Below are 26,278 nucleotides of genomic sequence, written 5' to 3'. Positions count from 1 at the left end.
GGTATATAAAGTAAACTATATGGGAGAGGATCCCAGTATCTCCAATGGGATACATAATATTAAAATCAAGGGGTGTTTCTCTCCTTCAGCCTTATGCAAAGACTATTGGTATCTCTCTTCGGTCTTCAGTGCACTTTGGCTCAGTCAGATGCATCTCTGCCCTTCCATCCTTTTTACATTGTAGTAGCATGGTCTCCACCAATCAGAAAGTAGTAATGTACAATTCTGACCAACAAACTGTACAGTGGTTTTTCAATAGCTATGCAGGATACAAAGCTTTATACTCTGATGTTTAGCACTCAACAGTCTGATGGCCAACCCATAAGAAATGACAATCTTGACTTTACAGCTATAAACAGAAATACTACTGATCTCCAATTTTATTCTCTTAATAGAGTCTCAGGGTTGCATCCAAGTCACAAGCATAGCCTGGGCAATAAACACCTCTCACTCTGTCCAGGGTAACAGAGCGGTAGCCTTGTTAGTCTGTATCCTAACACAACAAACCAGCAGTCATGCAGCACTTCAAAGACTAACAAAATAATTTATGAGGTGATGAGCTTTTGTGGAAAAGACCCACTTCTTCAGATCAGTCCGGGGTGTGGTGGTGAAGTCACAGATATGCTGTAATCAGCTTTCCCTGCAAGTTGAGCAGCTGGGTGGCCACCCATGAGAGATTCAGGTGCCAACCAGTGGATTAGCAGACTGCCCACAGTCACCCACTGTGGGCAGCACACATTTCTGTTGGTGGTACAGATCTGCACATGCCTTAGTGCACATAACAAAATTTATTCTGCCAATTGATGGAAAAATTAGCGGGAACACTGTAGCCATAAGATGTCAGCATTTAAGCACTCGGTGACAAAACCTACACATGACCACAAGTAGTTCCAGTAAAGCCAATGGGGGCCTCATCTTGGTAATACCAGCACTGCACTTTGTACTGGGTGTTTGAAGTACTGAGCTCTAAAAGGACTAAAAAAGCACAAGCTAAAATACGCCGGAGAAATGGCAACATCTCTATAATTAAGGTTATATTCAACATTCCCTTAGAAATGAAGCTTTCCCTACATATCTCACCAGGAATATGAAACCCCCTCGCACCAGCGGAGGTGGGGAGATGAACTGTCTCCCTAAATCATTTCTATGAGCAGAGGGGAGGCCAGAGAAAGATCTCTCCTTGTATCCTACAAATATCTGGTGCAAGCTGGTGTAATGTATACCTCCCTGAGCCACGCTCAGTTAGTCCAGGCACTGAAAATATAAACCAGGAAAATCACTGCCCTGATAAAAGCACAATTTGTCTTACTTATTGCAAAAGCTGTATCCTGTCACTGCTTGCTGACCCTTTACATCCCTCACAATACCACCTTGATTCACATTACCACTACCATCCACCCCGCTAACCCTCTCTGGTTTACAGTGGTTGATGCACCAATGACCACATGAGGACGTGTCAGAGCTCTTTTTACATAAGAACATAAGAACATAAGAATGGCCATACTGGGTCAGACCAAAGGTCCATCCAGCCCAGCATCCCATCTGCCGACGGTGGCCAATGCCAGGTGCCCCAGAGAAGGAGAACAGAAGACAATGATCAAGTGATTTATCTCCTGCCATCCATCTCTTGCCCTTGTTCTGAAGGCTAGGGGCACCATACTTTATCCCTGGCTAATAGCCATTTATGGACCTAACCTGCAAAAATTTATCAAGCTCTTTTTTAAACCCTAATAGAGTCCTGGCCTTCACAGCCTCCTAGGGTAAGGAGTTCCACAGGTTGACTGTGCGCTGTGTGAAGAAAAATTTCCTTTTATTAGTTTTGAACCTACTACCCATCAATTTCATTTGGTGTCCCCTAGTTCTTGTATTATGGGAAAAGGTAAATAATTTTTCTATATTCACTTTCTCCACACCATTCATGATTTTATATACCTCTATCATATCGCCCCTCAATCGCCTCTTTTCCAAACTGAAAAGTCCCAGTCTCTCTAGCCTCTCCCCATATGGGACCCGTTCCAAGCCCCTAATCATCTTAGTCGCCCTTTTCTGAACCTTTTCTAATGCCAATATATCTTTTTTGAGGTGAGGAGACCACATCTGCACGCAGTACTCAAGATGTGGGCGTACCATAGTTTTATATAGGGGAAGTATGATATCTTTTGTCTTATTATCGATCCCTTTTTTAATAATTCCTAATATCCTATTTGCCTTACTAACTGCCGCTGCACACTGCGTGGATGTCTTCAGAGAACTATCCACTATAACTCCAAGATCCCTTTCCTGATCTGTCGTAGCTAAATTTGACCCCATCATGTAGTATGTGTAATTTGGGTTATTTTTTCCAACATGCATTACCTTACACTTACCCACATTAAATTTCATTTGCCATTTTGCTGCCCAATCACTCAGTTTGCTGAGATCTTTTTGTAGTTCTTCACAATCCCTTTTGGTTTTGACTGTCCTGAACAACTTGGTGTCATCTGCAAACTTTGCCACCTCACTGCTTACCTCATTTTCTAGATCATTGATGAACAAGTTGAACAGGATCGGTCCCAGGACTGACCCCTGGGGAACACCACTAGTTACCCTCCTCCATTGTGAAAATTTACCATTTATTCCCACCCTTTGTTTTCTGTCTTTTAACCAATTCCCGATCCATGAAAGGATCTTTCCTCCTATCCCATGACCACCTAATTTACATAAAAGCCTTTGGTGTGGGACCGTGTCAAAGGCTTTCTGGAAATCTAGGTATATTATGTCCACTGGGTGCCCCTTGTCCGCATGTTTATTAACTCCTTCAAAGAATTCTAATAGATTAGTTAGACACGACTTCCCTCTGCAGAAACCATGCTGACTTTTGCCCAACAATTCGTGCTCTTCTACGTGCCTTGCAATTTTATTCTTTACTAGTGTTTCTACTAATTTGCCTGGTACTGATGTTAAACTTATCGGTCTATAATTGCCAGGGTCTCCTCTAGAGCCTTTTTTAAATATTGGTGTTATATTGGCCGTCTTCCAGTCATTTGGTACCAAAGTGGATTTAAAGGATAGGTTACAAACCACTGTTAATAACTCCGCAATTTCACATTTGAGTTCTTTCAGAACCCTTGGGTGAATGCCGTCTGGTCCTGGAGACTTGTTACTAATTCAGCTTATCAATTAACTCCAAAACCTCCTCTAATGTCACTTCAATCTGAGTGAGTTCCTCAGATTTGTCACCTAAAAAGGCTGGCTCAAATTTAGGAACCTCTGTAACATCCTCAGCCGTGAAGACTGAAGCAAAGAAATCATTTAATCGCTCCGCAATGGCACTGTCTTCCTTGATCGCTCCTTTTATATCTTTATCGTCCAAGGGTCCCACTGCTTTTTTAGCGGGCTTCCTGCTTCTAATGTATTTAAAAAACATTTTACTATCGTTTTTTGAATTTTTGGCTAGCTGTTCCTCAAAATCTTTTTTGGCTTTTCTTACTACATTATGACACTTAATTTGGGAGTGTTTATGTTCCTTTCTATTTTCCTCACTAGGATTTGACTTCCACTTTTTAAAAGCTGCCCTTTTCTCTCTCACTGCCTTTTTAACATGGCTGTTTAGCCATGGTGGTTCTTTGTTAGGTCTCTTACTGTGTTTTTTTATTTGGGGTATACATTTAAGTTGGGCCTCTAGTATGGTGTCTTTAAACAGTTTCCATGCAGCTTCCAGGGATTTTAGTTTAATTACTCTACCTTTTAGTTTCTGTTTAACTAGCTTCCTCATTTTAGTGTAATTCCCCTTTTTGAAATTAAATGCCAGAGTGTTTGACCGCTGCGGTGTTCTTCCCAACACAGGAATATTAAAAGTTATTATATTGTGGTCACTATTTCCAAGCAGTCCAGTAACAGTTACCTCTTGGACCAGATCCTGCGTTCCAGTCAGGACTAGATCGAGAATTGACTCTCCCCTTGTGGGTTCCTGTACTAGCTGCTCCAAGAAGCAGTCATTTAAGGCATCAAGAAATTTAATCTCTGAATCCCGTCCTGAGGTGACATGCACCCAATCAATATGGGGATAATTGAAATCTCCTATTATTACTGTGTTTTTTATTTTGATAGCCTCTCTAATCTCCCTTAACATTTCAGCATCACTATCACTGTCCTGGTTAGGTGGTCGGTAATATATTCCTAATGCCATATTCATATTAGAGGAATGAATTGTTATCCATAATGATTCTATGGAACATTTTGATTCCTTTAGGATTTTTACTTCATTTGATTCTATATTATCCTTCACATATAGTACCACTCCGCCACCTGCACGACCTGTTCTGTCTTTCCGATATAATTTATATCCCGGTATGATAGTGTCCCACTGATTGTCCTCATTCCACCATGTTTCTGAGATGCCTATTATGTCAACTTCCTCCTTTGATATGAGGTACTCCAGTTCACCCATCTTATTAGACAGACTCCTAGCATTAGTGTAAAAGCACGTTAAAAAACTACCACTATTTATATGTCCGCCTTTCACAGACGCGTTGGATTTTTTTATATGAGATTGTTTCACATCTGATCTTGCCCATATATTATTTCCCACGTTCCCTATCTGACTAACTTCTAGGGAATCCCTATCTATGGAGCCTCGTGTAATTGAAGTCTCCGTCCGATCCAGGTGCTCCCCCGCACCAATCGGCTTTCCCCCACCTCTTAGTTTAAAAACTGCTCTACGACCTTTTTAATGTTTAATGCCAGCAGTCTGGATCCACCTTGATTTAGGTGGAGCCCATCATTCCTGTATAGGCTCCCCCTACCCCAAAAGTGTCCCCAGTTCCTAATAAATCTAAACCCCTCTTCCCTACACCATCGTCTCATCCACACATTGAGACTCTGAAGTTCTGCCTGTCTATCTGGCCCTGCGCGTGGAACTGGAAGCATTTCAGAGAATGCCAACCATAGATGTTCTGGATTTCAGTCTCTTTCCTAGTAACCTAAATTTGGCCTCCAGAACATCTCTTCTACCCTTCCCTATGTCATTGGTACCAACATGTACCACGACCACCGGCTCCTCCCCAGCACTGCCCATAAGTCTGTCTAGATGCCTCGAGAGATCCGCAACCTTCACACCAGGCAGGCAAGTCACCATACAGTTCTCCCGGTCATCACAAATCCAACTATCTATATTTCTAATGATCAAATCCCCCACTACTAAAACCTGCTTCTTCCTAACAGCGGGCGCTCCCTCCCCCGGAGAAGTATCCTCGGCACGAGAGGATACAACAGCACCCTCTGGAAGGAGGGTCCCAACTATGGGATGGTTTCCCTCTGCTCCCATTGACTGCTCTCCTTCCCTGAGCCTTTCATCCTCCGTAACAGCATCAGGACTGTCAGATTGGAGGTGGGACAGCCCTGCTATGTCCCGGAAAGTCTCATCAACAAACACTTCTGCCTTCCTTAGCTCCTCCAGTTCAGCCACCCTGGCCTCCAAAGCACGGACTCGGTCTCTGAGGGCCAGGAGCTCCTTGCATCGAGCGCACACATACGCCACCCACCCACAGGGTGGGTAGTCATACATACTGCACTCGACACAATAAACAGGATAGCCCCCACTCTGCTGCTGGGCTTCTGCCTCCATTTCCTACTCTAATTATATATGAGGGTTAATTAAATGTTTCAGATAGAGGTTGTTATACAGGATTTACGTTTAAGGGCAATAGAAGTCACTGGCTCCCTCCAAGCTCCCCCTCTCAACTCCCCTCTCAAAACTCCCTCCTGTTAGCACGCACCCTGTTCGCGAGCACCCGGTCGCAAAGCTCCCTGGTCGCTTACCAGCGGGTTTAAGTGCTCAGCCTCCCTGATAGCTCCTCCCTCTGCCTACAGCTCAGCCAATCAGCACACGGTGTTTCAATTCAAACCTAATCAAGACTCTCAGCTTCCAACTGCCTGCCTGAGCACACGGCCTTTCAAACAAACACTCAGCTCAGCACTCCAAACTCCAAAACAAACAAACAAACACACACAAGCCCCAAACCCCCAAATATAAGCAGCCACTTACCCCAAGGTGCTTTAGTTTGCTCCTTCCTTCTCCTCCTCCAGGAAAGCCTCTCAAAACTCCCTCCTGTTAGCACGCACCCTGTTCGCGAGCACCCGGTTGCAAAGCTCCCTGGTCGCTTACTAGCGGGAGCTCGCGAACAGGGTGCTTTTTGCTTTAGTTGTGCTCCATAGGCAACATTGTGCCATCCTGAAAATGTACAGGCAATCTTCTTTTCACGTTAGAGAGAGCCGAAAAAGCAGTGAAGACAGTAATCCTCTTCATTTGATGAATAAAACTTCACCACCCTTTGTAGAGCGTATAGAGCTCCAAAGCCTGATTGCTGTGAGTATATTTGCTATTATTTCTTCCTCTCTCTCCTTGTCTTCTTAGCAAGCTTTCTTCGCACTAAGTGTGTGAAACGCAGACCCACTTAACACCCAACTTAGTGGCACTCTCATGGCTGGGAAGAAGGAACACACTGAAATCAACCAGGCTCATCTGTCAATATTTTCCCTTCCCATTCTGTAATGTGGGTGGTCTCCACTGGTTTGTTTAATGAAGGTTTCCAGTTTGGCCTGAATCTCCCTTTTCACTGTGTGGTAGAACTAGGGCTCGCGATGGACCTTACAGTTGCCTTCTTAACCATTTTGTTTACTTGACTGAATTAATCCAAAGTTTTATGATTGAAACATCCCATATAGTAGCAGAGTGTCACAAAGTAGCCGATTCATTGGTGATTTTTTAAAAACACTTCCTGCTCTGTAAAAGCATAGCTCTGCACTTCATTTTATTGCTGGCTGTATCCTGGTCCCTGTACTACCTCTCTCTTCAGTGCTTCCCTCAAAAGCAATGAATGACATTCTCTAGACTACATATGTGGGAAATTTTCTGCTGTATCCTTTAAAGCGATGAGTGGCTGTGCATTATAGCAATAGATATGCACAGCACTTACACTTCTAACTGCATGCAACTGCCCTTTTGGTTCCAGTAGAGGCAGCATGTTACAAAAAGACATGTCCTGTGCTCTTACCTGGACACATTTCTTTGTTTTCTTCTTTTCCCTTACCTAAAATAAACATTTACGGGAAGAATGCATATATAAAAAAACCAGTTATGTCTGTCCACACATAACTCTCTTGCTCTTCCACATGCCTGATTTTCAGTCCACAATACACAGGTATAAGGAGGTAAGAAGGTCCAACTCCATATCTGAGCAATCTCTTGGCAATGTTTTCATTCTGCTGCCACCATTTCATGACTCTTGCAGCACAACAAGCAAATGGCTGAAGTGAAAATATGTCACCTTTACAAATGGTTGCAAGTGAAAGTCTGCAATGAGATGGTAGCAAATAAGCTGCTGTGAGCCAGATTCTGATCTCACCTTATATTGGTGTAAAATCCAGAGTAATTCTATACTTCAATGGAGTTGCTCTGGATTTACATCAGTGTAGTACAGACCAGAATTTTGCCCAATATGCACTGCTTAGACAAAAACACTCACAAGAATAAATACATTTTGGGCACAACTATATAGTATTGGTTATCATTATAAATTTGTCTCAAGTTAAATTGCCTAAATCCTGATTTTAATCTTGACAGTTTGCCTGAACTAGTACAGTAAGTAATAAATTTCTAGCAAAAAGAAAGTTATCTGAATGATTTGTCACCCAGCTAATTTTACCAAATATATTTTCTGGCAGGAATAGAAACAAGTTCTCAAATAGACAATAAAATTATTTTCCTGTTCTTACCAAGAGGATTAGTTTTATTGCCAGAGATCCTGTAGGGTGGCCCCGTGAAACAGAAAACCCTTGCTGAAACTGATAAACTGTGCACCATGCAACTCCATATATTGTATATTATGTACCCATGGAAAAAATGGTAAATATCATATTTAGCACGTTATTCATTGTCAGCATATGCCAATTCTCTCAATCACAAAGAAAGCATACAATACACTGAAAACTTAAGTTAATTAATCTTGAGGACTGATTCTTGTCAATTCCAGAAAGACTTTGAGAACACAATGCAAATCCATTTTAGCAAAAGCTAGAATAAGGCAGCCTGTTTACCATAATCAAACAATGCCCCTGAAAGCTGTAATTAAAGAACTAGTTGCCTTTGAAACCAACTCTTTGGATTGCTACTTTGTTCAATAAAAACTACATTCGTATCCTTTTATAAACTCATCTCTGGTTTGACAACCCATATTAGCAGCTGCTGTGATCATATCAAAGAAAGCAAAACAACTAGTTAAATAGGTTTTTCCTCGGTCTCTCGCAAAATAGTAGCCTTGAGAAAAAAATCTACAGTAATTTAATTTGATTTTCTTCTCATTATATGTTGAGTAAGGTTTATTTTCCCCTCAAAAATAACAATATAAATTATAAATACAATGCATGTCTGAGATGAATCACGTTACGCTTCACATCAGGGAGTAGTCAGACAGAGTGACTGAGATCAATATTATAAGTTAGAAGAATAGACACTGAAGTAACATTTCTGCATTTTTCCCTCCTGAGGACCCAGTACTATAGCTGCTCTGAGAGCAAAATGTTCACTGACTCCCAAGGGAACTGTGCACACATGGTGGCTCAGAATGAGGTATGTAACTAAGTCAGTTAATAATAATTAGTTTTTACATCACTTTTTTCATCTATTTGCTTGAAAGCATTTTATGAAGGAAGCCACCTCTCATTGCCCCTGTTTTACAAATAGCAAAAACTGCAACACACAGTAAAACAGCTGGGACTAGCACCAAAGCTTCCTGACTCCCACTTGAGGACTCTCTCCACTGGACCAAACTGCCAAGTACCTAGCATGTTTCTTAACATCTCTGGTTCATTTATTCTTTCTCCTAACACCATCAGCCCAGGGTGACCTACTAGTCTAATCATCAGTCATTGATTCCCTACAACCCAAAGGCTGGAATCCCTTGTAGGTCTACAAGTATCACAGAGGTAGCTGTGTTGGTCTGTATCTTTGAGAACAACAAGAAGTCCTGTGGCCCTTATAGACTAACAGATATTTTGGAACATAAGCTTTTGTGGGCAAAGGCCTGCTTCATCAGATGCATGAGTGGGGGGCAAGGTGGAAATGGCCCATTACCAGTAGCATACATCAAGAGAGGAGAAAATACAAGTCAAATCAGTCAGGGGGATATGGCCCATTGTCAGATTCTAATGTGGAGGTGTGAACTTCCAACACAGAGAAATTGCTTTTGTAAGGGGCCAGCCACTTCCAGTCTCTGGTTAATCCTTGGTTGATAGAGTCAAATTTGCAGATGAATTGCAGCTCAGAGATATATGATGCCAACTTTGCTCACATATCTAGACTAGCGATATCATCACAGGACCTAACATCAACCATACCAGCTTGGGCTCCTTTACCTGCACATCTACTAATATAATATATGCCATCCTGTGCCAGCAATGCCCCACTGCAATTTACATTGGCCAAACTGGACAGTCTCTACATAAAAGAATAAATGGACATAAAGCAGACATCAGGAATGGCAACACACACAAACCTGTAGGAGAACATTTCAATTTCCCTGGACCCTCAACAACAGATTTAAAGGTAGCAGTCCTACAACAAAAATTTTTAAAAAATAAAATGGAGAGAGAAATCTCTGAGCTGCAATTCATTTGCAAATTTGACTCCATCAACCAAGGATTGAACAGAGATCGTGAGTGACTGGCCCATTACAAACTCAGTTTCTCTGTGCTGGATGTTCACTCCTCCAAGTTAGAATCTGACAATGGGCCACATTCCCCCCTGACTGATCGGACTTGTTTTTTCTCCTGTCTTGCTGTATACTACTGATAATGGGGCATTTCCACCCTGACTGAATTGACCTTGTCAGCTCTGGCCCCCGCTTTTACTGGGATCCCACTCTTTAAATACTCCTCTGAACCCCCTCACCCCCACTCCCACCACCCACCCACACACACTCGTGCATCTGATGAAACGGGTCTTTACCCATGAAAGCTTATGCTCCAAAAATCTGTCTGTCTATAAAGTGCCACAGAACTTCTTGTTGTTCTAGTAGGTTTAATTCAGTTTCTGCCCTTCAGATAGCATCCGTTGTTAAACTGAATCCCATGCAGCTGGTTGCATAGGATCTTTTCCAATGGATGTTTGAAAAAGAGCGTGGGAGGAGAGAAAAGTCTTGGCTTTTTTGTATGGATATTAAAGATTCCCACATGTTTGGTAAGCATCAGATTTTCATTGCTGTCCTTTTCCAAATTTCCTTTCCCTACTATATTGTTGTGCATTAAGTGCCCACATAACCATAAGTGCAGACTGCCAACAGAAAACATTAGTAGGTGCTTAGCACCCAAGAGCAGCTAGCTCCTCCCCCTGCTCCAAGCACCTCCCACCTCCAGTAGCACCACCAATCAACTCTTCACTCTTCCTCTGAGTGTCTCCCACCTACTGCAATCAGCTGCCGTGCAATGTGCAGGAGGTGATTGGGGAGATGACAGTGGAGACCAGTCATGCTTGGTGGAGTGAATGAGAGGGATCAGGAAGAGGAGGTGTGGCTTGAGGGAAGGGGTGGAGTAAGAAGGCGGCCTGGGGCAGAGTAGGATTTGAGCACTCCAGCAGAAAAAGGAGAAGCCAGTTTGTGTGCACCTGGCTGCTGTTCTCTCACACCGGAATGGCCATTCACTGGTTGATTAAGTGATTTCTGTTCATGGGAAGGCCTGACCTGGAATACCTGCTCAGCCTGAACAACAGCAGATAGCTAAGGATTGGAAGGGGGGCAAAGAGGAAAATTGCCTCAGGATCGGGTGATTTAAAGGGGCCCTGAGCTCTCAGACAGCAGTGCTTCTACTGCAGTAGTGGCTGGAGCTCCAGGCCCCTTTGAAATGCAGCTGGAGCACCAGTGTGTGTGGCACTGATGGCTGGGGTCAGAGTGTGCCATGGTCTGGACAGTGCTAAGGGCTGCCTGGCAAAAGCCACTCCCCTTCCACCTGAGAACCTACCCCTTCCTGGGCCCTGGAGCCAGACCCCCTCCCCCTGACACACACACTTTGCCCCAGGGCCCATGGTTATTGTTAGTCCCATGGCAGACTGACCTGTGATACACCAAAGTCCACTCAAATCATTTGTCCACTCAAATAACCCCCTAGCACTAATGAAGCCTAGAATAGCCCTGCAGATACAGCCTCTACTGCCACCCCAGGCTGTAACCAGGACTGCAAACTCCGTGAACAGGAGCTAACCTTTGCTTTCCTAACAATTTGCCCTCACCTCTCCCCATTCTCCATGTTTGTACTCATCTATCTGCAGCTGGCTGGTAGCACAGTACCACTGTTTTCATGGGGTGTTGCAGAAGCCCTAGAGACATTCACTCCACCCTTACATTCTCAAAGCACAGCAAAATCATCACTTGGCAGGGTTTTCTATGGCTCCTACCCTGTTTGGTGAATTTCCCTTCCAGTGCCTTACCATCATGCTCCCTGTCATGCCACACATTTCTTCCTCATAAAGCAATACACTAGACACATTGATAAGAACACTAAGTCCTTATTAATAAATGACTGCACCGAGACATCGAGTCTTAATGAATCTGCAAAGGAAGTTCTATGTAAAGAGGACCCTATATGTTGATGACATTCATTTATTAACCCCCTGGGCTGAGGAGAGGCTGATATGTCAAGCATGGATCCATTAGAAAACAAAAAAAGCAGATGTATATAGATACATATGACATGCTATTTTAAAATTCCAAACATTGTAAGACATCGCTATCATAATGGAATTCTCTAAAAATAACTTCAGCAGTTTCTCATTTATTCCTTTCCTGCTGGATCAATGACACATTTGGCTGTTTCTTATTTATTTGGCGGGCTTTAGCTTTGAATGCCACAGCATGGCTTTGATGCAAACTGCACCCAGGTTATAGGAAGGAGCAACCAAAACCACAGCTCCAAAAGCAACAGTTTTGACCTTTTTTTTGGTTGGTTTTACCTTTGAGACTCAGCATTTCTGCAACAAAGCTACACAGCTGCCTATCAGAACTGTAAAAGTAGCATTGCTTGTCCTGTGGTGAGAGCTCTGTTTGCAAAGGGTTAGCCACAGCTGTTGTAACTATTCTTGATTTTTAAAAATATCTGTAGAGTGAGCTTGCTTTTCAGCCCACTTCTGAGCAAGGAGGAGAGCCACTCCAGGACAGACTGTGTAGAACAGCAATCCATTTACCCCATAACACTATTCCTAATCCCTTCCTCTTAATGACAGGGCAGCCTGGTGTAGCAGAAGGACTGAGTGCTGGAAGGGAGAATGCCCAAAAGTAACTTGCTGAACTGAAGCCTAACTTTAAGCATGAGTGTAATCCCATTAAAAGTTAACAAAACTACCCATGTGCTCACAGAGCCGGAGAGGTTAAGGCCAGACGGAACCATAAGCAAATCTAGTCTGACTTCCTGTATGCTTCAGGCCACCACCACCACCCAGTACCCTCACGCTAAACTCAAAAATTAAAATGAGGCCAAAGTATTAGAGCCCCCAGGATATTAGAGTGTTATATGACAGAGGCAGAGAATACGTGGGACTGAGGCACACCCATTCTCAGGGCCCTCACAGTGGCAGTGAAATGTTTAAACAAGATGTACCAAGTTAACTCAGGCAAGCACTCTTCACCCATACAGGAAGGAAAAAAAAGAAAAAAAACACCACAAGATCATTATCAATCTGACATGGAAGGAAATTCCTTCCCACTCCCACTACTGGTAATCAGTTGGCATATGAGCAAGAAGCAGCCAACTAAACACCTGAAAGTGCCTGGCCTAGCCTCCTGCCTTCCCCCAATGTCCCATCTTCATTTGTGACCATCCCTGATGCTTCAGAGGAAGGAGGTTAAAAATCCTTCCAGAACACATTTCAGTGGGGCTGGAAATCCCATCCTGACCACTCCCTTCTAATTTCCAGTCCCAGTGTGTTCACGCCCATTTGTTCTTGTGCCAATATTGTCCATTATATTATATAACCCTGCACCCTCCTTGGTCTTTCCTTCCCCAGTATATTTACAGAGAGTAAGTGTATTCTCTCTGAGCTTTCCCTTTGCTAAGCTAAACAAGCCAAGCTCTTTCAATAGGCCCTCCGGGCCCCTTGTCATCCTAGAAGCTGTTCTCTGCACCAGTGCCAGTTTAAATGAATCTTTTTTGAACACTGGTGACCAGAATTGTGCATTATTCCCAACGGAGGCCTAACAGTGCCTGGTGTAATGGCGTTAACCTTCCTCGCTCTCTGCTGGAAATGTCTTACCTGATACAGCCTACAATCACAGTTGCTTTTTTCTGGATCCATCACACTGGTGCCTCACCATGGTCCTGAGATTGACCCCCCACATACCCAGGTGTCCTGCCTTCTCTGAGGATGCCACTTGCTGAGCCCCAAGCTTGTAGCAGAAATATTTATTACCTGAGCCTAAGATTATGACCTTGCACTACTGAATTTCATCCCATTTCTGTCTGTTTGGGCTTCAAGGTCATCCAAATCTTCAGGCATAAAATTCCAATTTCTCCTCTAGTCTGACAACTTCGTGTCATCAGTAAATTTCATTCGCACGTGCCTGCTTTTAGTGCTAAGGTAATTAATAAAGGGTCAGGATACAGCAAAGCACTTTATCACATGCTTCACTTTGTAAGTATCAGTGCACCCACCCAGAGGCTGATGGAGCTGCTTAATGTTAAGCACATTTTTCTCTGTTGGATCAGGCCAGAGCATTTATCACCTTTCCTGCTAAAGCCCAAAGTTAGGCATGTATTTAGCACAAGGCTGAACTGGGGCCCAATAAAGCTCACCAGAAAAAGATAACAAAGCCTGACCTTCATTATACCTTCCCTTCCACAGAGCATCACCCATTCATTCTGTGAATTCTAGGAGCAGCCAAAGCTGGAGTGATTCCGTGATTAGTACTACATCAGCTGGGCCAAAAATGAGGAACAGTGGAGGCCAGAGCAACTGCAGATGTGGAGTCCCCCAGTACAGATGACCCTAGAGAATGGCAAAGTACCTGATTGAGCCCCGTGGCCTATTTCATGAATGAAAAGCTCACACATACACACCACCCCCCACACACAGACCCAACCCACCGAGAGATACAAGGAGGTTGAAGATCTCCACGGGGAGATGCTCCAGGAGATTTCTCTCTCCAGCATCCATTCATGGGGGTTCTCCTGAAAGAGAGCATTATGCCAGCTACTAATATATTGTATTATATTGTATTATTTCTTGCCACTTTCTGAATGGAACTGTTTAGAGTTAAATCTGCTCACTTAAGTTGTCCAAGCCTCCCATTAAAGTCAATGTCGTGAGCAAGGGGGGCGGGGTCTGGTGTTGACCTACCAATGTCAGATGCTACTATCATTCAGCACTAACTCCTGAATTGTGCTTTCCTTGCAAAATCTTACTGCAAACATTTGCTTTAATATCTGCCTGGACATTGGAAAACAGAGTGTCTGATAGCAGGTATTTACAAGCAGTCGCAGAATACAGGTCACAGCAGAGAATCCATGCAGGTAAGAAAAGTTATTCTCTGCAGTTCCTCTGGAACCTTGTTCCTGACCACAAGCTGAAGTAAGAAGAGCTAAGAGCGCTCAGAGTCTTGCAGCAGGAGACCCTCACAAGAGAGAAATCTCAGGTTCCATTGACAAATGTGGCCTTTGCCTACATGCTCAAATAAGGTACATCTGCCAGGGCAGACACTGGACAGAAATTGTCAGCCATTTAGTTCATTATATGAAAACAGGCAAGGATGTGTATTATTTTTACAGACACAACTGAGCATTCAACTCAGCAAAGGCTCAAGCCATTGTTTAAAAATACACGCTCCACCACTTTAAATAATACAACCCTAACTATTTTCATTAAAGTTTTTCTGGCTTTGTTTAAACTGGAACTTGCTAGTCTCTTGACAGGTGTTAGCTTGTAGTTACAATAGCTCCTGTCTATTACTATAACATGACTATTGCTTCAGCGATCAAAAGGAGAACATTAACATTGAGATGACTCTGGGGTGAAATAATGTCATTGTCAGTAGGTCTCTTTAAAGTTTGTGATAAACTGTTTAATGGATAAATTACCTTACATTAAGCCATATTGTTAATTACAGGTGATAATTAGGAAATAGAAATTAATTTCAAAAGACTATTGACCTGTGACTGTATTGTCAAGCAGCCGCCAAAAAAACTGCATAAAAGGTTTTCAAACCTATCTTTTCATCTCAAATTGTCTTGCTGCTTTGTCTTGGGGAAACTTGAGTCAAAAGATTGAGCATTCCAGCCCCATCTGGCTCACCCTGAATATGCGCACTGGGCTATAAACTTTGGACTAATTCTGAAAGAATCTTTTAAACCTATGTATCTCACCATCTCAACAGAACTATACTCATGTTTGTAGGTATACTGGTCCTGTAACCAACACTTTATTCTCTTTTGTTAAAATAAATTTTAGGACAATTAATATGAATTGGCCATACGTTGGCATTTGGGTAAGAGCTGAAATAATCATTAACACTGGAGGTAATGCGTCTGATCCTTTGGGACTTGTAGAACTTTCTTACATGATGAATAAAATTTTCAGCAATCTTCAGACTTGACTTGGGTGTCTGGCGGGGAACTCAAGAGTGGGTTATTTTTAAGAGGGCTGTGTTTTTGGCTTCTGAGTAACCAGCAAGCTTGCACAGAAGTGATTTTGTGCTATTTATTAAATATAAATATTGGAATAACCACCAGCTTTGGGGATTGTTCACAGCTGCCAAGGAAATCCATCCGGAGTAATTTATGCAACTCCCACATATTTGCAATGGGAGGAGGAATCCTAAGGGTCAGAGGGCCCTCCCCCCCACCCAGGCTGAGTAACTTCAGTGAGGCTCTCCTGGGACACCAGTCACACCATCCTATTTATTTTATTCACACATTTTATTGTTGACACATACAGCCAATCCGTACTTATATGCATTAACTCATCTGGCTTTTTAACTTCATAAAACAACTGGGATTTTCCTTTTCCATTTTGCCTTAAAAGGTCACCATTGATATGAAAAAAAAAATCCCCCCATTGCCACCTGATCATCCTCTGACTACTACGGTTAGACTTAACCCCTACTAGATTACACAAATAAATGAGACTGTAAATAAACGTTCCCCATTGTTTGAGCCAGTTTGCTTATTTGTTGGGTGAACTCTGTCAGGTTCACTATTTTGTAGCTGATAGTCACATCAGTCTCAGGCATGGCTCTGGAAGTGTTCATGAGCACCAAGGGCTTTGGAAGTGGGCGTTTGCTGGGAACAGCAGCAGCAAAGCTGAAACTGAAATGTACAGGTAGGCACATATATATATATGAGAGAGAGAGAGAGAGAGAGAGAGAGAGAGATGAAAAGGAGGCAGCAGAGGTGATCAGCCCATGCGTGGTTGGAGGTTTTGTTCTACAGATGATCAAAAGATTTTTAAAATGAAGCTAATCACAGGCTTAAAAAATTAGGCTGGTACTCAAGTGTCTCACTTCATAATGGGGCCCTAGACATAGTTGTTAGGAGGGTACGGAATAACCTTCTGCCCCACCACTTATAAAGCTCCGATCCTGAAAGTGCTGAGAAATTTCATAAGCACACAGCATCCTGCTCAAAGAATGTTAGTTCTGTATGTGTGGGCACAGCTGGGAGAGATGGGGCAGAAGTTGGATACCTTTGTGAGGAACTCTCAAAAGACACTTCATTTCCCTCTAACATCCAAGAATGGAAGGAGCCTCTACTTGCAGTTCCCAGCTGCAGGGGACTGTGGAAATTTCAGCCTTACTTTTGTGGTGTGCTCTATACAATCTGTTCCAAGCTTGTGATAGGTGGGATGCCCCCGACCTTCAGGATTCCTGCTTTCACTGCAGATATGTCAGACAAAGATGAATAAATTACTCTTGATAGATTTCGAGGGGAAATCATAATCAGAAGATCTACAGGCACCATGGATCATGCAGTAGTACTGTTGCCCCTTGTGTCATTCACAGTGCGAAATCAAGGACCATCCAGAGAGCAGACTTTTTCCTTCAAATACTGGCAATTCTGAGAGGTCCAAAGCCATGTCATTGTAATATGCAGGGAGGCAGCAGGAGGCAAATCCACCCCAAAACCAAATGGAAGAACAAGAAGGAACCTTGTAAAATTCCCACTCCCGTTTGGCAAAGATGAAGTCCAACATATGGCTGAAGAATCAGTCTCTTTGAAGGGTGCATTGGGAAGCATGTTTAGGGCCCATGTATCAGAAAAGAGAAGGAGCTTTTCTGGACAACTCTATATTTTTCAAGATAAATGTCTGATGCATTTTATTGTTCTGATATTGGTTAAATTAAGCCCACAGACAACTCAATACAATTGTCCATAGACCAGATATACCAGTATTAAACAGATGTAATTTTTCAACATAGAAGTGAAAGTTGCTACTTACCATCTTATCAGTAAAGTCAAAGGCCATATCCTCGCTCACAGCATCAATATTTGGAAAATATTCAGGCAGGCATGCAACACATCACACCCATTTCCAATGGAGGTCCAGTAGTTCGATTGTTTAAACACCCTTAAACCAGCTATGAATAGCTATGTATTTCTGACTGCGTAGTAGGTCCCCTCTTATCTAGGCTGATTACCAAGACATTTGTGTTTAAATAATCTCTAGCTCTCTTTTACAACTGGCTACTCCTTCTTCCCATTTCCTTCAGTGGTTCAACTATTCAGTGTTCAGGGCACTGGCAGTTAAGAGCAGGGCAGCGAATGACAATAGCCCAAACACTGAACTGCAGGATGGTGTGTGACACAGGTACCGCCCCCGTTTCCTAGCTCCAAGCTGGAGACAGAGATATCTTCCCCTCTGTTGTAAGACACTTGATTCTGATGGATGAAGAGCAGCTTATAACACTGAAGGGTTATGACATGTGACTATGGTGGGTCTAATGAAGAGAAGCTGTTTGAGGTAAGGACTGTGTTTGTGTTGTTCTGCACAGGGCTGAGTGTGCTGTCAATACTTAGCCCTGTACAAAAGTCCACCTGGCGACTTTGTGCTTAATGCCTGTGACGGGTTCCCTGTTGGCCTCTAGGGATTCCTGCCCTTCTTGACTGTTTCCTGTGTGCCTCAGAGACTCATGGTGGCCTCTTAGCTGCCCAGCTCCTCACAGAGGCAAGGGTCTCTATTTAGCAAGCTATTCTCCTCACAGGCAAGTCCTGAGTGGGGTTAAAGCAGACCCCCTTTTACAGGGTTCAGGCTGCTTTGGCAAGGTGACCCCAGGGGAAGGGTGAGGGGAGTCCAGACCCACCATCTACCCTAGACTCCTGTCCAGGACCCCTAGGAGAGAAAGAGACAGCTAGTGGGTCTCTTGTGCTTGCCCCAACATAGCAACCTCTCCCTGGGCCACTTCATCCACCACTTCCCCCAGTGCCGTGTCCTCTGCTCTGCTCTGCTCTGCTCTGCTCTGCATCCTCTTCCCTGTGCACCTCCCAACTCCTTCTCCCTGCTCTCTGGAGGGGAAGCCCTTTATAGGAAGTCCAGCAGCCTTAGCTGGCCACAGGTGCTTGATTAGCCCTCTTTTGCAAGCTGACTCCTAACAAGACCACAGCTGCCTGCCCAAATGGGACTTAATTAAGAAACAGGAAAGCATTAACCCAACTCCCAATACACCTGCTTTCTGTCAGGTCTGTGTTGCCTGAAGGCTGTGGTCTGCCACACAACTAAAATCCTGAATGTGCTCAGCTCTATGGAGATGTGCAAAGCAGAGGCCTATGGGAGCTTCCCTCTTCCTTTATGCTTCTGGGCAGAGCCAAATGCATTCCCAGTCCTTGCCCTGCCCTCTGTCTCTGCAACAGCCCCCACATGTTTGCTTCTTCCTTTCAGAGGACAGAGTGACAGTTCAGATTTGTGCCATGATTTCACGCTGGCTGCATCCTCTGCAGAGTCTCAGCTCCAGTGAGAGTGAGCAGAGAATTCTGGTTCAGTAGCACTTCATATTCACTGCACACATGGCAGTGAAGAGTCAAGCACTGTTGCCCACATATTATCCCCTCCAGAGACTTTTTAGCTACACTCTGGCCCTTGCTTTGCTACAGCTTTGAGCATGCCCCTCAGCACTGGCTTCAAAAGATTCTTATTCATATCATGTACGCAGCTTCCTCAGAAAATTTTGCCTGCCTTTTGGACACCTAGTTCTGCTGTGACACAAGCCCAACTGCTGGAAATATTTTCCCTCTCTGCTGTAAACTCTCCTTCCTAGGTTTATTTTTTGTCTGTTTGATGAATTTCAAATAATCCCCATGATTTCTTGTTATGTTCATTGACACCAGGTCTATACTGCAAGATGGAATTGGTATAACTATGCCACTTGGGGGACGAGGGCGGATGAAAAATCCACACCTTAGAGATAACAATTTAACCCTTGGTGTAGACAGCACTATGTTGTTAGGAGAACATCTCCTCTCACCATAGCTACTGCTTTTTGCAGGAATGGAGTAACTACACTCCCGGGGAAGCTCTGCCGTGCACGCTGCAGCACCGTATGTGTTGATGTCATGTGTAAATCCTCTACTTTTCTGACCATCAGTTTTCTCTATGTACAGTGTGAACAATGTACTAAGAATCCCTCAAAACCACAATACAGTAAATGAAAGGCCACAAAAAAGCTAAGATGAACAGGACTCAATGGCCTAGTGCCCCTTCATACTAGTATCACAGCTACTAAATTCTCTACAAGCACACTGATTTGTTCTTCACAGCACTAGCAATAAGTCCACAATCTACTGGTGCAGACATGCAGCCACATCCCATGGGATCACTATTACAAGGCGATGCAGTAAGAGCGCTCATGGAGACTTCTGGGGAAAAAAAATCCACTGAAAAACCACAGAACTGATGTTCCTTTGGAAATTCACATTGTAAGCAGTGGTCTACACTCATTCCTACCAATGACACCCATTACACATCTGACTCGCTTTAAACCTGCCACCTCCTATAGAGACTGCAATATAAGGTGTAAAACCCAGGCAAGGCCACAAACTCGCTTCTACTTTGTCGTATGGGGTGGAGTATTTGAAAGGTGAAAGCATTAGAAGAGCTTCAAGGTGCAGAGAGGAGGGGAGTGGAGCTAATTAATTCTGTGCTTGGCAGGGAACTAAATTAGATGACCAAGCAGGGTCTTTTCCATCTTCTGATTTAGTGAGTTCAAACCTCATAGGTGCAGAGTGCCCTGAACTTCCATGATAGTCTAAATAGCTGAGGAAGCTGAGCACTTTACAGAATCACATTCAGTTGTTATAATGAGTGCCCATTTTCCTCCAAGTCTGTGGTGTCATCCCTGCTTGAGCACCATGGTTTTGTGGGCCCAGGATATTTCAGAGGCTGAGTCAGATTGTGGGCAGGAGGAGTGAAGAAACACCTGCTTTACTACACCATGATCTCTTCCAAAAGCAGAAGATACCTGTGAACAAGTGCTGCAGATCCCAGGATTGCCTCATATCCAGCACTTGTACTGCTGAGGGAGGGGGGAGTTCTGAGTAATATGAGACCACAGTTTGAGAGGTTGTTGAAAGCTTAGGACGTCCCTAAGATAAAACCTCATGGAGTCGCTGCCACGAATGAGTGCAGGGAAGGGGTCAATCTTCTAAGGTAGCCTGAATCCTAGGTGAGCCAATGGGAGTGAAGTAATCTTGTTTAAAGTGAGAATAATTGCAGTTCCCAGGGCTTTTTGTTCTGGGGATCCAGAGAAAAGACCCAGACAGGGAGATGACTCACATGCAGTTGAAATAAGTATCCTGACTGTAGCAGAATCAGCCATATAGGTATAAGTACACAGGAAATATATAGTTAGATACTTCAGGTTTTCTGGTTATTTTAAATTTGGATGGATGGTCTGGCTTGTTACTTTGTTTTTGTTATTGACTGCTGCTTTTCTCTTTTGTGTTGCTGTTTTTAACTTGATGTTTTTCCCCTGTAACATTTAAGCTGAATCCCAGGGAAAGACTTTCTCTGTGTGCAACCCATGATTTCTTTTTGTCTTTTTTAGTGAATAAATCACTGTTTTCTGCAATTGCCTGTGAAGGGCTTGTCTGTGAAAACGTCTGTGTGTGTCCACCTTCACTCAGAAGCTAGCTATCAAATTACAGATTTTAGCTACATCTACACTACAAGATGAATTCAACTTTGTTAATATCAATTTTATAATTCTAGAATTAATACATTCGAATTTGACCATCCTCACCTCCCCACATGCTCCTCAAAAAGTCGACATTGCTGCTGCCTCACTTGGCAAACATGAACTGTTGCAGTAGTGCATTGTGGGAAGCTATCCCACAGTTCCCTCATCCCCATAGCATTCTAGGTGTGCTCGCTGGTCTTTGACATAATCTTCCCACACTGAAGTTTCCTCATTCCCCTCCTGTGCTAAGCAAATGTTCATTTTTCCCATTGGAAGGAAGGGAAAGGAGGGCATCCACACAGACAGCAAAGCAGCTTACAGAAATGTCTTTCTTATGTAGCTGAATTCTCTACTGGCCATCCACTGAGTGTACCACCCCCTCCTGTGATTGCATCTGATCCCTGAAAATAATATAGGGGCTCAGACTGTATTCTCCAAGTTAGAAGAAAGAGGCTAGAAAAGTCTAGGAAAATAGATTTTTTACTTTTTTGAAAATAATACAGGGACCCCGAAAAGCTTGAAGAAAGAGAAGATAGGAAAGTTTTCCAGAAGAGATTGTTGCTGAGGGGAGAGTCCTCAGCTTTCTGGTGCACTATAATGCTTCTGTGCAATGACTGTGTTCACAACTAGCCATCTACTGAGTGTCCCCCCTCCCATCATTGCATGTGATCCCTGAAAGTAATACAGTGGCCCGGACTGTATTCTCAAAGTTAGAAGAAAGAGGAAAGAAGAGTCTAGGGAAAAAGAATTTTTGACTTTCCCCTTCACTACGCAGACATTGCCAGCACAGATGATGGCAGTGAAATATCATACGCTGAACTTATAAAGCAAACAGGAATCTCAGCTAGCCTCCCCACCCCCGTGTTTCTGAGGGAGTCAAAGCATGAAGACAGAAGATATTAGCAAAAAGATGTTATAACCGAAATACCAAACCGACAGGTGTCTGCAATGGACAGGAAGTGCCTTAAAATACTTCTGGCAGGGTGTTGGGGGTCGGGGGGAGTTCTGTGGTCTGCAGCTGCAGAGCTGCTTGGAATGTGGAAGTAGATAAAGTAGTCCCCCCGACAATGTTAGCCACCAGGGAAGACTCTCCCGCCAAGGTGGCCGCAAGTCCCAGTGGTCCCATGTTATGTGGTGGGGGATAGTTTCAGTGGGTGGCCAGTTGAAGTGGTCCTCTCCTAGTATCTTAGCCACCAGGGGAGACTTTCCTCCCAGTGGCTGCAAGCCTCTGAATATCTTAGCTGCTGGGGCCAGACTTCCCACCAGTGGCAACAAGTCCCCAAATATCTTTTCTGCCCTTGGAGCCCTAAATTCATGCAAGTTAGGACATGGTGCTGCCTGGCAGCATGCTCAGCACTGAATGGCCGGCACGGCCTGTTGTTGGGTTGCAGGCTATCCACGTGATGCGGTTGAGTGCAGGAAAGACCCAGACTGTGTGGTGCGTGTGAGGGAGAGAAGGGGATTCACACACAAATGTACACCACTGAGAAATTTCTCAGCATCTTATGCAAGCACAGCCCCCACAACAAACTTGTTGCCACATGGTGTGGTGGGGTAGCAGTTGGTGCCAGGCAGCTCAGGGGAAAAAAAAAGTGTAGAGACAGAACCATGAACTCCCTGCTGGGGCTATTTGTAATGGGTAGATGTGCTCACGATGTTAATAGCAAAGAAAGACAGACATTTCTCAGGCTCTCATACAAACATTAGCCCACAGCTGCAGGCTTATTGCTTCCGCTTTGGCATTCATGGTCTTCCTGTTACCTAATTAACTGGAGAGCAGCAGCCAGAGCAGAGCACTGAGGGGCATTGTGGTTTACATACAAGACACCTCTGGAGGGTAATAAATTCAATTTTAAGATGTGGTGCTTCCACACAGGCCTTTAGTTGAACTTCTGAATTCAAGCTTGACACTATACCTGTCAGGTAATGGCGATACTGTAATCTCAATATTAGTGCTCCCAAAATCAACCTAATGGTATTTACAGTGCAGTCATGTGGTACTAGTGAGCTAACTGCCTTAAACTGCAATTTATCTTGTAGTGTAGATGCAGCCTTTGTCCAACTTCTCTCTCCTGAGGGAGAGTTAAGAGCTTGGGGTTCCCCCGCAAGAAAACATCCGAGTGTGCCTTCTTGCAGAAGTTGGAGTGGGAGGTGGTTCTTACTCAGTGGTGGCAGCCTACTGTCCCAGAATCCAGGAACCTGTGACCTTAGGAAGTTTAAAAGTAAAGCCTGTTTACCAGCAAGGGTGTTTTTTTTTATTTTAAATCTCTGCGGGGCTTCACTTTCTGCACTCAGAATGTAGGATGGGGAGTACGTCTGACCATGGCCCTCAGCCCACATCAGGGGGTTTACCCAGGGCAGGGCTTGGGGTGACAAGTCCAGTCAGGAACTCAGCAAATTCTGCCATGCCTACACCCATTCCTCCAAGTAAGGAGCTTTGCTTGCAGATTACAGATTCCACTCCTCCCCTGACTCAAGCAAAAATACTCTTTTCAAGATTTTAATCCATCTGAGCCTTGAACTTGATTCACAGGTTCTCAGCCCAGAGATAAAGGATTTTTCCCCACTGAGTTTTAGCTGCCAGAGAATGGGGCCATTTTTCAAATAGGAGTGTGAAAAAATAATATTTTCAGACAACTGACACTTTTAGCTGAGTTAGTTTCCCAGAATGCCAGTTTCCAAGTCCAATAAACTGTCAGGTGGATGAAGCACTTTTGTGTTCTTGGTTTAGATCAGTCATGACCAGAGAGTTTGAGAAGATGCTACGTAATAGATCATGATGATAACTGAACTTTTTGCTCAAACGTTGAACGTGCAGGAAAGACTTTTGCCTTCCCATGCAAACCCTTTGGCACTGGTCCAATCCTTTCATCAGAATTTTGTGGAGTAACAAACCGCAAGCATAGGAATGCCAGGAATATGTGAGGCAAACCCAGAAAAAAAAAGCCTCTGTGACATTAATATTAGAATCACAATGAGCAATTCATATGCTAGCACACCTAAATGATCTGCAGAGCCAGAACAATATTTACATAGAGTGGCTTTTCTCCTCATCTCAAGGCTATACACTACAATCCTGCCTCAATTTTCTGGTGCATTAAACAAGGGGTATTATTACTTGCCTACCTCACAGGGGAGGTGTGAGGCTTAATTAAACTTTGTGAGGTGAGCTGAGATCCTTTGGTTGACGCTTTTATATTAGTGCTAAACATGCATAGAAACGTAGGATTGGAAGGATCTCAAGAAGCCACCTTGTCTATTACCCTGCAAGATTAAATATACTCTGGCACATGGCACTTGCAGTAACAGCCCAGGACTGGAGAAGGGCTAAATACCCTTTTCCAAATCATTTCTCACTCATTTCCCCTATGCCTACAAATCACCTAGATGTACTCCTAACACAGCCAGCCTCCCAAAGCCACCTACAACTTCACGTATCCTGTCCCAGGGTGACTCCTTTCACCAGAAAGGTCCAAGTGGCTATCAGACTTCCATCCAGCTCCCACGGTCACCTTTCTCCAAAGTGAGAGAGCAGCATGGACACCTCAAACCAGTCCCATGCCATGAGTCTGCCACTCACCTTGAAAGTAGATGCCTGACTGGATTTGGAGGATCCTGGGGAGGGTTCTTGGGTCCAGGGAATGGATGAATTTTGTAAGGGTAGATGCCATGGTCCGTGACAAGGCAGCTCTTGCATTTGGTGTTTAAAGGCCAGCACCTCCTGAGACGCCTCCCATGGCACTCACTGGAACAGAGTCTGGGACCTCTCTGAGAAACTTTACGTTGCTGGTAGGAGGGGTGGGGAGCAGAAGTGTGGGGAGGTGCTTCTCTTCTTCACTCTGACCACCACTTCCTTCTACTGTGGCAGCTCAAGGCGTTGGGGCAGGGGGGGCAAGGGAAAGTAGGGTGAGCAGTGCCACAAGAATGGGCATCAACTGACACTGCTGAGTTTACACTGCTTGGTGCTTCGGCATGTGTCAGTTTAGACTCAACAAAGTGCTGCTCTTGTTGGTAACAGCAGGTGCTGGCAAAGAGGAGGTCTTTCTGCAAAACTCAACCCAAAATGGGGAGTTCTTTGGTTTGGTACCTGGAGGCAGTAACTAGTCATCTTCTCACATGGAAAGAAATTTGTTCAATGTTCAACAAACCTAAAGCTGGAAAAACAAACAACATTTTTTTTTGGAGCACGAAATATAGTTTTGTATTTGCCCTTTTCAGAAACCACAAACTCTCACTGAAGATATGAAAAATGAAACTGTTTCAGTTTTTTGCTTTTGCTGCCTTCAGAGAGTTCCTGTGGTGTTGTGAGGAAGGTACAGCTAAAAATATGGGCTTCTTTGGATCGGTGCATGAAAAATGCATTTAGCTATTCAGAACAGCCAAGATTATCAAAAGCGACTAGTGACTCTGGGGCAATTGGGGTACCTTAAAAGGAGCTGGACAGCAGAGGGCAGACACCTAGAACTTTCTGAAAATCAGACCCTTTTTAGGCACCCAAAATTACAACGCACTGTTGAAAAATCTTTGGCCATTGTTTATACATATATGGGCTTAGCTTTGCTATCAGTATCTATGGGGAATAGTGCCATTGCTTTCAATAGCACTGCTCGCAAGGTAAGGCATAAAATCAGAGTCAATGGCAGGATTAGAATTTTTTCTTGCTACCTGTTCTTGTGTACTCTGCAATAAAAAAGGTTCTTCTTTCATTATCTGTATGGTGTCAGAATAAGGCAGCCAGCTAGCTGTACAATTAGATGGGGGAGGGGGAAGGAATTGCTCCCCTAATATGAATTATGACAGACTGAAAATACCCTGTAATAAGCTGAATGAACCGTATGGGCTCAAGATAAGATTTACGTTATGCCTTATTGAACCAGGGTTCACACCTGTGGATACACTTACTAAAACACATTTATGTACAGTGGTGTGGTAGAACTGTGAGTGCCTTCCCTGGCTGGGAGGAGGATGTTAATAAACAGCCTCCTTTTTCAGCCTTTGAAGGCCCCCAGGAGAAAGAAGCTCAAGCTTGTTCAACTGGATACAAACAAGTTCTGGATTAAAAAGCCTGCTAGTAGGCTGACTCAGGGCCTTCTTCC

At 43.9% G+C, this 26,278-nt stretch overlaps 1 protein-coding gene across 1 annotated transcript in view; it reads right to left on the bottom strand.

Moving 5' to 3' along the window:
- THEMIS (thymocyte selection associated) overlaps positions 1-24,853 on the bottom strand; it is a 122,175-nt gene extending 97,322 nt beyond the window's left edge. The window contains exon 1 of the mRNA XM_074988776.1: positions 24,763-24,853. Coding sequence (XP_074844877.1) covers positions 24,763-24,853 — 91 coding nt within the window. The remainder of the gene's footprint in view (positions 1-24,762) is intronic.
- Positions 24,854-26,278: the final 1,425 nt, after the last annotated feature.

The sequence above is a fragment of the Carettochelys insculpta genome, chromosome 3 (assembly GCF_033958435.1).
Source record: "Carettochelys insculpta isolate YL-2023 chromosome 3, ASM3395843v1, whole genome shotgun sequence".
Taxonomy (NCBI): Eukaryota; Metazoa; Chordata; order Testudines; family Carettochelyidae; genus Carettochelys; species Carettochelys insculpta.
The sequence above is the reverse complement of the archived record's forward strand: the minus strand, read 5'-3'. Positions and strand labels throughout refer to the sequence as shown.